Source organism: Panthera uncia, assembly GCF_023721935.1.
Source record: "Panthera uncia isolate 11264 chromosome A1 unlocalized genomic scaffold, Puncia_PCG_1.0 HiC_scaffold_17, whole genome shotgun sequence".
In the NCBI taxonomy this organism is placed as follows: Eukaryota; Metazoa; Chordata; class Mammalia; order Carnivora; family Felidae; genus Panthera; species Panthera uncia.
The window spans coordinates 18020089-18035783 of NW_026057577.1; the positions used below are offsets into that span (position 1 = coordinate 18020089).

At 39.4% G+C, this 15695-nt stretch overlaps 1 protein-coding gene and 1 long non-coding RNA gene across 5 annotated transcripts in view; one reads left to right on the forward strand and one right to left on the reverse strand.

The window, feature by feature from the left end:
- CEP120 (centrosomal protein 120) overlaps positions 1-15695 on the reverse strand; it is a 79735-nt gene that overhangs the window by 29623 nt on the left and 34417 nt on the right. For all 4 annotated transcript variants that reach the window (XM_049649102.1, XM_049649099.1, XM_049649100.1 and 1 more), the window contains exons 16-18: positions 6989-7081; positions 5656-5817; positions 3205-3327 (exon numbers count right to left, since the gene is read on the reverse strand). In XM_049649102.1, the coding sequence (XP_049505059.1) occupies positions 3205-3327; positions 5656-5817; positions 6989-7081 (378 nt within the window). The remainder of the gene's footprint in view (positions 1-3204; positions 3328-5655; positions 5818-6988; positions 7082-15695) is intronic.
- On the forward strand, positions 9083-10772 carry LOC125935446 (uncharacterized). Its single transcript, XR_007461679.1, has 2 exons — positions 9083-9324; positions 10527-10772. It is a non-coding gene; the product is annotated as an uncharacterized LOC125935446 (long non-coding RNA).

Here is a 15695-nt window from a genome sequence, read left to right on the forward strand (position 1 = left end):
GTCCAACTGGATTCAAGTTCACTGATAGAGAAATTCAAAAGGCCCAAGAATGAAATGGAGAAACGAAAAGATTTTCCAAGTATGTAAGAAGCAGAATCAACAAGGCTTGGCAGTTAAGTGCACGTGGGGGTAAGAAGAGGAACCAGAGATAGCGTGGCAATGGACAGGCTGCAGCAAGTCAGTGAGTTCAGAAGCAGAACAAACTGGTTAATACCTGCGTCAACCCCCAAAAAACTTATTTTACCACACCCTTTCTTGTCGCCAGCTTTTCTACGTATTATTCACCCTTTCTGCCTCTTAAATAGCGTTTCTACTTCCTAAGACTGACTCTTCTTTGGTCCATTCATCCCCTCCTCTCTCAAAGCTCAATTTCTTCTTGCTATTAATTGCTTATCCTCAATCTAAAAATATTCAGGGGCACCTGGGAGGCTCAGTTAGGTGAGAGTCCAACTCTTTGACTAGAGGTCGTGATCCCAGGGTGGTGGGATCAAGCCCCACGTGGGGCTCGGCCTTGGGCCTGCTCCCTCTGCCCCTCTCTGGCTCACTCAAAAAATATCTCTGTATATGTATATGTTCGTAGATTTTCCACCTACCATATAAGGTTTTAATAACGTGAAGCCCCCAGGTTACATATTTTCCTGGTTTTTTTTCAATGCCAAACTTTGATAACCCTCTGCAGTTTTGCTTCTTCAAAATCTCTTACCTGCAAAACATAAGGCCCTTCTTCAAACATTCTTGACTTAGCTGTCATAAGAGATGACTTCTATTTCCTTATTCTCCAAATCCGTCCTCTTAGCACTGCACTAGACTGTCTTTACTAGGTCTCTGGATCTTTTTAGCCTCCTTCTCTGACTCTTGCTTTTTGTACCTGAGGCCGTAGTTCCCACCAACTTGTCTGGGTGTCCTTCCTAAAGACACCTTAGACCATTTCATCTAAATCCAAGGCAGTTAGTTTATTCCAGTGATTCCAAATCTTTATCTCTACCCCCTTTTCTCTCTTCCTACTATACTTGCCTATTTGTTAAAAAACGGTTTATTTAATTTTGAGAGAGAGAGGGAAAGAGAGAGTCCGGGAGAGAATCCCAAGAAGCTCCGAGCTGTCAGCACAGAGCCTGACGCAGGGCTCAAACTAATGAACTGTGGGATCATGACCTGAGGTGAAATCAAGAGTCAGACACTTAACCGACTGAAGCAGCCAGGCGTCCCATACTTACCCATTTTCAACCCCTCAGTGAACTGCTCCGCTTCAACTTTTTCTGCTAGAGTCTCAAATGGAACCTGCCTAGAACCGTAATTCTCTACAACTTTCAACCTCCTCAAAAGGTTCTTCCTGAAAATTCTTCACTCCTATTAACATCCATTAAGCCAATGTAATACACTTGAGAGTAATCTCTGACTTTTCTTACCAGATGAAATACAAATTCTTTAACTTAGCATCTAAGGTCTTCCCCACATATGGCCACAAATTATCTTAATTTCTAGCATTCTCTTATCAGCCCTGTTATTTTCCAACAACTACCACAATAGTTAAAACTCCCAAGTTCTAGTCAAGCTATTACCCAAATATGCAATAGGCTTTCTAACCCCTCTAGTTCTCTTGAATACTTCTTGGAATACTCTCCCACACACATTCACTTATTAATGTGCTCTTTAGATTCTATATCTAGTCTCCCTTCTTAGTTTACCTCATGTGTTGATTTCAGAAGTAGCTTTGTCTCCGCTTTGAGTTCACGGCATTTAGTAAGAGAGAGTTAGATAGTATGGTAAGCTATTACCTGCCTTTCACTTTAATTATGTGGGTAAGTTCCCTGCCTCTTTGTAGGACTCATTTATTTGACTCTCTCTTGAACGTTTTTAAATCATTCAGCACAGCGCCCAGGAGCATGCATCTTCGCTGGATAATGAAAAACCAGTTCTGTCATTTAGCATTCTGCCAGGAAACTGGTTATACAGGTAACAGGAAAGCACAAATGCTAGAGAGGATAGGATGAGGCAACCAGTGATAAGCAGGAGCAGCCAGGCCCTACGTCTCCGGGGCCATGGATAGTACCATATGTTACCCAGCAACCATAGTTGCATGGATAGTACCATATGTTACCCAGTAACCATAGTTACCCAGCAAGTACCATGGGTAACAGTTCTTCCTACGAGGAACGCAGAAACACGGATTGTTCATGCAGTAGGGACAGCCCAAGGCAAGCTGGAGAGAAGGTGTCTAGCCAGAGAGGAAACCATAAAAAGGTGCACCTACTAAGAGAGAAGGGAAGCACACAGACAAAGAGAAGAACGAACTACCCTGGCAACTTCCTGACACCCCCTACCAATCTTCTGATAGTGCCCCCTAGTGGCTACATCTGCAGCGGAAAAGAGGCAAGGAAGCCTTCAATAGAATGTTCAGTGGACAATGACAGGCCATGGCTGACACCATGAAATCCTGTAACTTCTGAAAATTATTCTCTTATTACCTGTGTCATTTTTTGGGTAGGCTGTATCTTTTTAAGAATACCTAAAAAATACTAAACGATAAAATGCAACAGCACATACTGTCAAACTTAACATTACACATTTTGGACAGTACACATTTTTTAATGCCTAGAAGCAGAACATTCTTCCCGTTTGCAGAGGATCACTATATAACTAGAGGCAGGACCTGGCCTCCAACCACAAGAAACAAAATAGGATGGATATCCCTTCTCTGGGCTCAGAGGAGAGCGTAGTCTTGTGATTGATACGAATGCTCCTACCTGGGGCACTGAATCTACAGGGTAGTAAGTAATATGCAGTCAGCATTCACGATGGCAAGACTGGCTGTTGAATACAGAAATCAGGTGATAAGGCAGTGGCAGTGAAAGCACCAACAATAGCAAGAGGAGACAGTTTTGGGACAGGATAGGCCATGCTGTGCTTCCCCCTGTTCTTGTACATATTTTGGAAGTTGTTCTTTAGCCTTCCTGAGAGTTCTGTGGATTCCTTTATTTCTAGAGTTAGTCACTTCTGTTTTGTGCAACCAACAACTCTAGTTAGTATATGCTGTAACTGATAGTAGCCAAGAAATTCAAGTACTGACAATGTCATGTGTCTCAAATGCTGTTGTTATTTGATATCAGAATACTACAGTGAAATGTCAGTACATTTTATATTCAAACAGCACCTACTGATTTTATAAATTATCAGAATTAAATTGCCATAAACTGACACGGGTACCTTTTCCAAGGTGAGTAGATTTATTTCAGACTGAAGGCGGATTTCTGGTTTGTTGCTTTGCTGATCCTTGAACTGATGGAACTCTTTTTCCAAAATCTTATACTTATTTTCAGCATCATTAAGCTGTATTAAAAAAAAAAAAAAAAAAAAAAAAAAGGATGAAAGCCATTTAAAACCATTTAAGACCAGTATGCAAAGTTCAATGCTACAGAATTCAACAGTCATTTTTTTTTCTTATTGTAAAGCTTGTTTATAGTAGAAAATTTAGAAAATCCATAAAGCATAATGAGGAAAATTAAGATTTCTAGTAATCTTAAAAATTTAGTGAGTCAACTAATTAACAATATACAAAAACTTTTATTTAAGAGTGGGAAATGTGTTAGAAAACCAGGATCATGAGAACATTTTTGCTCAATTTTAGATGGCAAATGAAAGTCACTTTATAAAAATACTTATACTATACCCTTAAGATGTCACGTGTACGAGAATACTATGCACATTAGATATACCAGCTAATGACGATAAAAATAAAAAGCTTAATTTTAGCACGGTATTTATGGTTCTTATAATTTAAAACTGTGAAAGTTTCATAATTCAAACACTATTACAACTTAAAGTCATTTCAAGATGATTTAACTCAACCCCTTCATTTCTGTGGATAAGACATTTGAGGGTTTCGGAAGCTCAGCTCGGCAGTGCCCAGGATCTAGTCAGCGACAGAGACATGAACAGCTCTCAGATCTATTCATCCCCTAGAATAATGCTCTGATGAAAGCAGGCAATACTTTTTAAAATTAAATAAAACAGAGACTTACCTGGACTCAACACTCTATATATAATTTCCCTTAGAACACTTTCAAAACTACCAAAACAAAACAAAAAACCAAACAGAATATAAGAATGTTCTTTTCAAATCTGGGATTTTTTTTTTTTTTTAATCAAATGCAAACAAGGACTGTTACAGATGCCTTCCATAACCCTCTAGCAATCATTAGATAAACCCATTTATCTACTTTCTAAGACATAAGACTTAACTAAATTTGAAATGCTGAGAAAACTGGTGGCAAAAATGGAATTTAAATTATCAATAATCAATTCTTGTTTCATGCCAGTAAGCACAAACAATTCTAATTAGGGTTTAGTTTATCTAGCATCTTTAGGTAATGAGGTACTCTATTACCTGCAAAGTCTTCCTATGGCTGAAGTTTACTTCTTTGAATATCCAAACTTGGACTTTTCAATTTGGAAAAAAAACCTTTCTCAAGCATCTCTCTCTCTCATTTATTTCTGTTTTAAACGAAAGCTAACAGACTTAAAATTTGGTATTGTTTCTACCATTCAGAAACATTACCATAAATTTTTATTTTATTATTATTATTTTTGAGACAGAGAGAGACATAGTGTGAGCGGGGGAGGACAGAGTGAGAGGAAGACAAAGAATCCAAAGCAGGCTCAAGGCTCTGAGCTGGCAACACAGAGCCCGAGGCAGAGCTTGAACCCATGAACCATGAGATCATGACTTGAGCTGAAGTTGGATGCTTAACCGACTGAGCCACCCAAGTGTCCCAGAGACATTATCATAAACAATTACTGTGCCTAAAATCAGGTTGTGCAGAAGTAAGCTATGCGGCACACTAGGCTTTTTCTTTTGCTAAATGTCCGTAAGTGACACAGATTGTTTGAGCTCTGGGAACTGCTTTTATATTTTGAAATATAGACACTTATCTTCATCACCTTTCACTGATAGAATGATCAAAGAGACAGTCAGTCTGGGACATACTTAGAAAGGGGACTCTCTCTGAAGCCATGGGCAGCAATACGATTGTTTAGTACAAAGTAAGTCCTGGGCCTGGAGGAAGTCCAATACTGGAGGGTTAGGAAAAGGAAAAGGAAAAGGAGCCTGAGAGGTGGCCAGAAAGTAGAGGAAGACCAGGAGAGTGGGGTTAAAGAAGGGGAAAGAAGAGAATACACAACAGAAGTCCAACAGTGTTGGAGCTGTCTGATGAAGAGGGGGAGTCAAAGTGATGAGCCACTGGTGGCTTCGCTGACAAGGGGCTGGAGCCAAGGGGATGGGGTGTGGGGTGGGAAGGGCCGAAAGGTGAGAGTAAGGTGAGGAGCGCAGATGCACTCACGAACCGGCGTTCTTAACTGAATTTGGTCCAGTGACACATGCACAAGATGTTGGCCAAAAGGCGATTTATCAGAAAGAAAGATGTTGAGTTACCTGAAATATAGTTCAATCTTGTGCAAATAGTGACAAGGGAAGGAAAATTATTCCAAGGTAGTCTTTAGCTTTGTTTTAGGAAAACAAGAGCCAGCATAAAGTATATCGGCATCTTGGTGCAATCAACATCATCAATAGTTCAAACCACTGTGAATTTCTCTAACTTTTCAGTGAACTCTTCCTACAAAACAAATAAACTCTAAGTGATGACAACTATTTGATCCCACCTGCTGCTGCAGGCGATGTTTGTCCTCTTCTAGCTGCTTGATCTTTAACCTTTCTAGTTCTACTTGGTGAACACAATCTTCTCTGGCCCTGCGGATGGAGTCCTGAAGTTCTTGCAGGTTCCGGTCACGTTCTGATTTCAGTTCCTTCCTTTCTCTTTGAACCTAAAAACAAGTGAGTCTTTATGAGGCTGGCTTAAAGGCTCAGCTACAGTATGCTGTTCAATATTCTATTATCCTTCTACACAAATGTTTACAATATTTACAATTTTATTTTCATATCCTTTTCCATTGTCTGAGTTCATGTTGAAGCACAATTGAAATTATACATTAAAAAAATTTTTTTAATGTATTTATTTACTCTTGAGAGTGCACGAGTGTGTGAGTAGGGGAGGGGCAGATAGAAAGGGAAAGAGAGAACGCCAAGTGGGCTCTGTGCTGATAGCACACAGGGCTTCAACCCACATTGCTAATCCATCATCATTTAATTCTAAAATACAAAGTGTATCCAAAACTCCATATATGACTTATATAAATTCAATTGAAAAGGCCCTAATCACTTAAAATTCCTTTTTGAGTAAAACCCACTGTATTACCTAAGCAAATATACCCATGTTCCTTTTCTTCTTTAGAAATTTCTTCTATTCTGCCTAATCACATAAAAAGTAACAGAGCCTTCATATTGGAAACAAATGCATTTAAGGCCAAACATCAATTGAGAAATTCCAGAAAATGTAGGAGGATCAGGTCAGAGTGAAATGCTGAGAAAAATTTTAAGAAACACATGTGGTTAGGACAGGAGCATACAAATTTAATGTGGAAGAAATTCTAATAATTTGAAATGATTTATGTAGTAACTGAAATAAATATTTAGGGTAAAATTTATCAAGACCTAACAAAAATGCTAACTAGGCATAGTATTAACAGAAGTTTTTATCCATCCTTGGGCTCTAACCTTTAATCGACAAGCAGGTGGGATATTCCCTTGTTACTGAGAATGACATCCGAATTCTAGGCCCCTCAGCCTGTGCTACGTTTTCTCTCTGCTCTGGGCAGTGTGACTATCCAGTCCCTCCACATCCCGGGAAGAAGTGTACTTCCGCAGAGTGCAGCAGTCAGCCAAAGCTGGCTGGCCGGCTATTAACCATTTCAAATAACAAACACTTTGCTATGTATTCCTCACATTCTGACATGTCAAAGATGCTTTCCTCTAATGAACAGCAGTTGTCTCCACCATGCCTACAAGACAATTTCCATGAAACGCTTTTTATGAAATATATTTTATAATAGCATGTACCTCGTGCATGGATTCCAGGAAATAAAGACATACAATTACCTCTGACTCTGCAATGATCAGCTGCTGCTCTCGTTTCTCTAAGTCAATTAGGGTTTTTTGAAGTTTTCCTTCTAGGACAGTATATTCAGCCACCTAAAATATAATAAAAGACACATTATCTTTTCCCCAACTTTGAAAACACAAGCAAATCCAACAATGCATACATTATAACTGACTGAAACACAAGTTCTGGGAATAGGAAACTCATGAATTACATCCACCAAGTCAGAGCAGAAATTCCTTCTAGTACTCTAAGTGAGGGCATCCCTCTAGCTTCTGCTTGGGTATCTCTAGTGACGTTCAATTTCCAGAGGAAGGTCATTCTCCCACTGGGCAGTCAGGCTGCTAGTAAAATCTTATGTGTAGTCAAAACCTAGCTCTTTAAAATCTGCCTTCGTTACTACTCCAGTATTCCTCTGACACCCCCTTCAGCACATACACTCCTTCCCTGCAACGAATCCTGATGCTAGTTCGGCTAGCTGGTCAGTTTCAAGTCAATTCTCCTATGGGTTGATCCTTTCCTACAGTTCCAGTAACTGAGTTCCTAATTGCTTCTGATGCACCACTCCCTGCTTGGGCCCCAAGCCTAGTACCTTAATCTCCAGGGGCCTCTAGTTCTGCCTTGCTCTTCGGCGGTGAGATTCCCGTTCAGAGAAAAGACGCCTGCCAGTTCAGCCTACACAGGATGGAGGAGTTTTTACGGTTTTCTGTCTTTCATTTCTAACTGATCACTTTTACTGCAACTTCCTGAACCAATTTCTTTGTTCTCACCAACCGGTTCCCAGATTTCAGGTCCATCCTAACATTCTCTTTCCCACAGTTAATAAGACCTTGCTTTAATCCTCCTTCATCTTATTTCTACCCCTTAGACAGAAGGAAAAAAAATCTATCTTCACGTATTTGGTCTGGCAATAGCCATCATACATCCTCTCACTTTTTCTTCTCCAAGAGAAACACAAGTTTCAGCTATTACTCACATATTAATTACAATTTCCACATCGTCTAACATCTTGGATCTAATCTACAGTCTAGATTCTAGATTAAGTCTTTTTAAAAAATGTGGTAGCCAGATGTGATCTCCCTACTTCATAGGCCAAAGAATGTCCACTGCCCAAGATGAAGACAACGTGCCTATTACGTTAGTCTAAACCTGCACTTGCTATTTCAGGATCCTAATCACAGTTTGCTCTGTCAAAGAAAATCCCCAAGGCTTTTGTTTTTAAACCTGGGATAACTATAACAACATACCTATTGTCCGAAAGATTGTTTCAACTACAGAAATTGACATTTGTCCTTGTTAAACTTTAGTTCAATGACTTAGGCCTGGCATGCTGGACACTCATGAGCCATTACTTATTCATTCTGTTCAATCTACCACCCACTTTTGGTTTATCTCAAAAAAATGCTAAGTGTGCCCTACCTCCTTAAAAAGTCCTAGAGAGGTAAGTAAACAGGATGGTGGGTCAGTATTCAAATGTTCTTCCTCTGGCAACCGAAATGCATGGGTTCCCAGAGCTCTGTCTCAGGAGGTCTCCTCTCCTACTACCTGACCTCAGGGGATGATCTTAACTACCTACCATCACATATCCTAAGCACTTCCAAAACCAGATTGCAAAGTCAAAACCCCCTCCAGAGATTACATCTGTATCTCTGTCTCCAGTATTCCCTATGTATCTCAAACTCAAAAGTGAGTAAAAACCTGAGATCATAATCATTTCAATAACAAATACCTATTGAATACCTAGGAGATGTGGGTAAAACAAAGTCTTGTGAACCTATATTCTGAGGGAAGACAAACTATGAAAATAGAAATGGATATTTAACGTAATTCTAAGTAAATACTAGGATGAAAACAAGCAGAACGAGCATATAATTAGCTCCTGGGAGCAGAAGAAGGCCTATTTAAGACAGAATGATCAGAGAAGGCCTCACTCAGACTATTTTGAACAGAGACCAGACAGTGCCTCTAACAAAAGAGTCTTCTATAGATCCTGAGGGGGACTTAGGGAGCATGTCTGAGGAACTACAGAGAGGCCAGGTTGGTGAGAACAGACTATGTGAATAGAAGGCTGACAGAAATGAGGTCACAAAGGAAGCTAGTAGATAGATCACTTAAGGCCGTGTAGGACCTGGTAAGAAACAGGAGTTTTAGTCTATGCGTAATGAGTAGGAGAGGTTTAAAGCAGAAGAGTACATAATCTGACTTTTGGTTTAAAAGTCTCAACCTTGGTGGATATGGATTTAACAAGCTACCGGGGTCAGGAAAGAGGACAGAATCCTGAGTTAAGAAGTAACTGTAGTAATCTAGGAAAGAGATCAGGAATATTTAAACTAAGGTAAGTAGTGAAGAAGGTGGCTGAAAGTGGTTCGTCTCCAGAATCTGTACTCAATACAGAGTCAAGAGAATTTGCTGACAAACTAGATGTGCAACGAAACAGAGTCAAGGGTAACTTGCCTTGTAGCCTGAGGAGCTCAGTAAAAGGTATTGCCATTTATTAAGATGGGGATCAACAGGAACAAATTTATACAGGAGGGAGACAAAGAGCCTGTCTCTAGACATGCTCCCTTTGATTTGCTTACCAGAGAATTAGTTGGCAGTGTAGTATAGGCACCCGAACAGCCAAATGTAGAGTCCAGTGAAGAGGTTGGAGATAGACACACACACACACACACACACACACACACACACACACACACAGTGAATAACTGTGTTTAACTTGTATATGATGCTAAGAAAGTGGATGAGAATACTTGAAGAAGTGTAAAAATAGAAAAGAGGTTCAAGGACTGGGCTTTGGGGCAAGCCAATAAAGCCAGCAGAGGCTGAGGGGGGAAAAAAAAAGTTCCGGCATGAAAACTGCCAAGGGGAGACCAGTGAATTCAGTAGAAGAGTAGGAAAGTATAGGAAGGGGAGTCAAGTTGAGGAAATGTTTGAGAAAGGGAAAGATCCGATCAGGTGAGGATGAGGGAGGGTTGGCTGAGAACCACTCTGGGAAGAGAAGGAATTGATTAGGGAAAGCAGTAGGATGCGAGGGTAGCACTGAATATCCCTTAAGGCTTGAGACCTTAAACCTCCGTAACTCCATTTCTCTAGCTCCTGTTTGTCTTTCCTCCTTCATCTTATCATGGCTATTCCTGTTCAGCCTTTATTTTCTTTTACAACTCATTATTGCTTCCCTGGCCTTCCTGACTTTGGATCCACCTTCCTCTATTCTGCAACAACTGTTCTAAAATGAAGATCTCACTTCCTTATTCTCTTACATAAAAATCTTCATTTAAAAAATAAGTTTATCCAATTGGTGCACATCATGAGTCATGAATGTAAATTTATGCAAACTGCCTTTGGCTAATAAACAAGGAGAATTAAAATAAAAAAAAAAAAAAATAAAATAAAAAAATAAAAAATAAGTTTATCAAATTTCTACCTTTCCCAAGCAGGTTTTATCATCTGAACCATAGAACATAAAAAATGATCTAACTGATTATTTTCTCCATCTTCTCTTTAATGGCACACAAATCTACCATTGCTGAAGCACAGGAGGAAGTGAATCCACCAGCAACAGTGCCTGCTGACAGGCATTATGGCTTAATTCTCCCAGGAAACCCTGGCTGAGAACGTCTACGGGATCAAGTCTAATCTCCTCAAAATGAAACAGAAGATCATTTACATGCCATAGACGTCTCCACCTTATTTCTTGAGACTTCTCTTCCCTTCTTCCTATATCAAGCTACCTACAATTTCCTTAATGCCGAGCCTATTTCCAACTTCTTTGTTTGGAATTCCCTTGGAGTCTCTGTGGTAGTATCTACTAATCTTTATCAAAGTGGAAGCATGATCTTATCCATGAAACACTTCCTCCTATTCCCTAATGCAGAACCAAGGTCTCCCTCCTTGGTAGGTATATGATAGCGATCTTCAGCCATCTGATGGGAAGTCATGTAGAAGACAGAACAAAGATGATCTCAGCTATATGGAAGGCCACACAGGACCAGAATGTTATAGTCCTAAGTTTGTCAAGTAATGAATGTGTCTTCAACTGTCACTGGGTTTAGCATGTCAATCTGGACAACCAGGTCATTTCCAGGACACTGGTTTCTGAAAATACAGATTTGGTACAGTTACAAATATTTCACTTGACCCCAAAGGCCCCAAATGAGCTGGTGGACTATTAATTGCTTCAAGGTTAACTAAAGCTTCATTTCTTTGGGAAAAAAGTTTATGTGTAACACCAGAGGATGCATTATTTTATGAAAAGAAAATATTCCACAAAAATAATCTGCTCTTTCACAGTGAAAATAATCCTTCCACACTGCTTCCAAAAGATGACCAAAAAACACTGATAGATTAATAACCGCCCCCCACCATGATACAAATCATTAGGTACACATAAGCTTAAAATATTAACTTATTATGAAATACTAATATACGTGAGTCTAACTAGATGTAATTTTATTTACTGTATATATCCCTTCACTACTGCTTCCTGAATTGGTGGGCTGTTAACTAGTTAGCACCTTGTCAGGCAGGACAAACCTCCTCATAGTAAGTAGATGAGCTCCATTTTACTATTAACTCCTTTTGTGCTGAAGAGCAGAAGTAAATTTAGATGACTGCATGCTGTTCCACCAATATTACCGAGACGCCTTCAGGTAAGTTTTCCAAGTACTGAAGAAGTTATACGTTGTTTTAAAACAATCAGGTAAATAAAGTGAAAATAAATCAACAGAAAAGGCGTATACACTGTAGATGTAGTAATCACACAGGGGGATTCTCAGAGAAGTTAGCTTGAAAAGATTTCATCCTATTCAGGCAAACATTGCTTTTTTTCTCCCTAATTAATCAATTTTACAGTGGCTTATGAAGTTTTAGGAAATGGATCACATCCTAGCTGACCATATTCTTACACGACAGGGCACACATTGTGCTGGATGAGTTGTTACTCTGAAATGTATTTAGGTTGGAAAAAAACCAGCAATCCTATCAAGTTTTTGACAAGACTAATTCAAATAGCCACTTACTAGACAGACCTCATATTCCTTTTTCTTTTCTTTTTCTTTTTCTTTTTTTAGTATTTATTTAGTTTGGGAGAGTGAGCATGTGAGCAGGGAAGGGACAGAGAGAGAGGGTGAGAGAGAATCCTAGGCAGGCTCTACACTCTCACCACAGACCCCATTGTGGGGCTTGAACTCATCAACTGTGAGATCATGATCTGAGCCAAAATCAAGTTAGATACTTAACTGACAGAGCCACCCAGGTACCCTTTGTATTTCATTTTCTAAGCAGAGTTATTATAAACTAGTCAAGAAATAGACAATTCAAGCTGAAATGGTGGGAGAAATTGTACACGATGGTAACCGACAAGATAATTATCAAAATGACAACCAAGCAAAAATTACTTTGAGTTTTTTTTTTCAACCATTATACAGACACTGTTTTGTTTTCTTTTTGCAATAGAAAGATCAATTATGGCACAAGTTGGATCTGTCAAAATATTAACTAAGAAAGTTTTTCTGATTTGACTTTTGCAAAACTTAACACAGGAAAACTCTTCAAAAGCATTTAAAAAAAATGGTTCCACAATAAACTCTGCTTACCTTAAAAGCTAAATGAAAAATTCTAAAAAATTAAATATTTGATAGCTCACTCAGATTCAATGAATAAAGGATACCTGAGAACTGTAAATCCAACTTAATATAAAAGACACATTTAAGGAAAACTAGTATATTGCTTAAATATGTGTGAGGGCCTCTAGTTTTTAAAGTTTGGTTATTTGAACACTTCTTAAGAATGGATGGTTTGGAGTACTGTTAACTTTTTCTTTTTTTAGATTTTTTTTTTTAACCCACTGGTTTTTCAAATTTTTAATGATTGTGAATTAAGGGCGATAAAACTGAAACAGTTATTTGAAAGTCCAAGGCCTTGGGGACTTCTGCTTGGTCTACTCGTAAAAGACTACCTGCCCTCCTCTACAAACACAAATGGAACGACATACACGAAACAACTGTGTTTACACATTGGAGAATGGGCAGCACAGGACCATCACCACCGACAGAGCAGAGATGAATGAGTCCAGCCCTACAATAACTCTAGCATTTTCCAGACTAAGGCTCAGAGAAGAGGACACCCAGCAGAGCCTCTCAATCTTGCTGAGTTGAGGCAGCAGAGAGGAGACTAAAGAGGCTGCGGGAACTCGAGGTGGTGAGGAGACGAGGGAGATGTGCAGAAAGTGAGCGCTGGAGACCAGCAGAGTAGTCCCCTCCAGTCCAAGGTGAAACCCTGTGAGGCTAGGTAAAGTACCACTGGAAAGTTCGAAGATAGAGCATTCCCAGAGCTCAGTCAGGAATGAGAATAGTGGGCATTCCTCCTGGTCTGAGGGGAGAGATTGTCATATGCTAGGCATCTTACCATACAGGCCACGGCTACAGGCTCTTCTCAGTTTGCCCTAGCAAAACTCAAAAGGATCAAACTCAACCCAAATAACCTCACACACCAAGATCCAGAAATCAACAATGTAAACTTCACAATTTCTGGCATCTAAGAAAAAATTACCAGTCATTCAAAGTAATGTAAAAGTGTCCCCTATAACCAGATGAAAAAAACAAAAGAAAGAGACCTCAAAATGACACGCACGTTGTAACTAGTAGATAACGTATTGTAAATATATTCCAGATACTCAAGAATGTAAAGGAAAACATGAACATGAGGAAAAGTGCTTAAAAAAAAAGGAAAAGGCCTAAGTGAACCTTATAGAGATGAAAAATACAGTATATGAAAGGAAATATTGTGCTGAATTGGATTTGTGGCCAATCAGACCCTTCAGAAGAACCAATGGTCAACCGGAAGTCACAGCAATAAAATATATCCAAGATGAAGCAGTGAGAGGAAAAAAAAGACTTAAAAAATAATTCAATTCTCTCTGAGACAATATGAAGTAGTACAATACATGCACGCAGGACTCTAATCAGGAGAGGAGAAAGAGACACAGGAAAAAATTTTCAGCAATAAAAACCCAAAATGTTCCAAGCTTGATAAAACCCTATAACCAAAGCAGCTCCAAGACTCCAAGCAGGGTGCACATAAACACACACACACACACACACACACACACACACACACACACACAGAATCACAGGCCCATCAAATTCCTAATGCTGAGGGGCGCCTGGGTGGCGCAGTCGGTTAAGCGTCTGACTTCAGCCAGGTCATGATCTCGCGGTCCATGAGTTCGAGCCCCGCGTCAGGCTCTGGGCTGATGGCTCGGAGCCTGGAGCCTGTTTCCGATTCTGTGTCTCCCTCTCTCTCTGCCCCTCCCCCGTTCATGCTCTGTCTCTCTCTGTCCCAAAAATAAATAAAAAACGTTGAAAAAAAAAATTAAAAAAAAAATTCCTAATGCTGAAAACTAGGGATCAAGAAAAAAAATCTTAAACCAAGTGAGAGGAAAAAAGAGACCTTACAGAGATAGAGGGCCAAGATAACAAGGCCAGCAGATTTTTCCATCAAGAACGAAACAAGCCAACATGCTAATGTAACAACTTTACAGATTGAAACAAAAAGCTGTCAACCCAGAATTCTACACCCAGTGAAAATATATTTCAAAATGAGAGATAAACACTTCTTCAAGCAAAAGCTAACAGCATATATAGCCATCAGACCCATACTACAAGAAATGTTATTTATGTGGTTAATAAAAGAGGCTTTTGCTTCAAAGTTTTCTTTAAAAACTAACTCTTGGGGTGCCTGGGTGGCTCAGTTGGTTGGGCGGCCGACTTCAGCTCAGGTCATGATCTCAAGGTCCGTGAGTTCCAGCCCCGCATCGGGCTCTGTGCTGATGGCTCAGAGCCTGGAGCCTGTTTCAGATTCTGTGTCTCCCTCTCTCTGACCCTCCCCTGTTCATGCTCTGTCTCTCCCTGTCTCAAAAATAAATTTAAAAAAATAATAATAAAAATAAAAACTAACTCTTAAAAGCAAAAATATATTTTAGGATAATTTATGGAGAAGCAAAATGTATGATGGTATCAACACAAAGAACACATGCCTGATATACACTGATGTAAACTTATTACACTATATGTGATATGGTATAATAGCATTATTAGCATCAATAATTAATTCTAATAGTAGTAGTTGTGTGCTAATAATAAGTTAAAACTGAATATTTTAAACCTTAAAGCAACCCTCCCAAAAAGCAATGAAACAGACACTGGTAATAAAGCAATAGTAAAAATAAAATGGGATCATAAGAAAAGTCAATGAATCCAAAAGAAAGCAGGAAAAGACCAAAAAAAAAAAAAAAAAAGAACGAAGAGAAGGCACCTGGGTGGCTCAGTATCTGATTTCGGCTCAGGTCACGATCTTGCGGTTCATGGGTTCAAGCCCCATGTAGGGCTCTGTGCTGACAGCTCAGAGCCTGCAGCCCGCGTCAGATTCTGTGTCTCCTTCGCTCTCTGCCCCTCCCCCGCATGCATTCTCTGTGTGTGTGTGTGTCTCCCTCTCTCTCAAAAATAAACATTAAAAAAATTTAAAAAAAAAGAACTAAGAAACGATGGAACAATGGAAAGGCAACAACAAAACAGATTTAAACCCAAGCATAGCGAAAAAACAAGTAAAAAAAAAAACCTAAGTGTGCCAATAATTACGTATTAAATGTAACTGGTTGGTCAGAGCCCTGAAAATAACTTTCGAAAATATTCTAGTCTGCATCCTGCT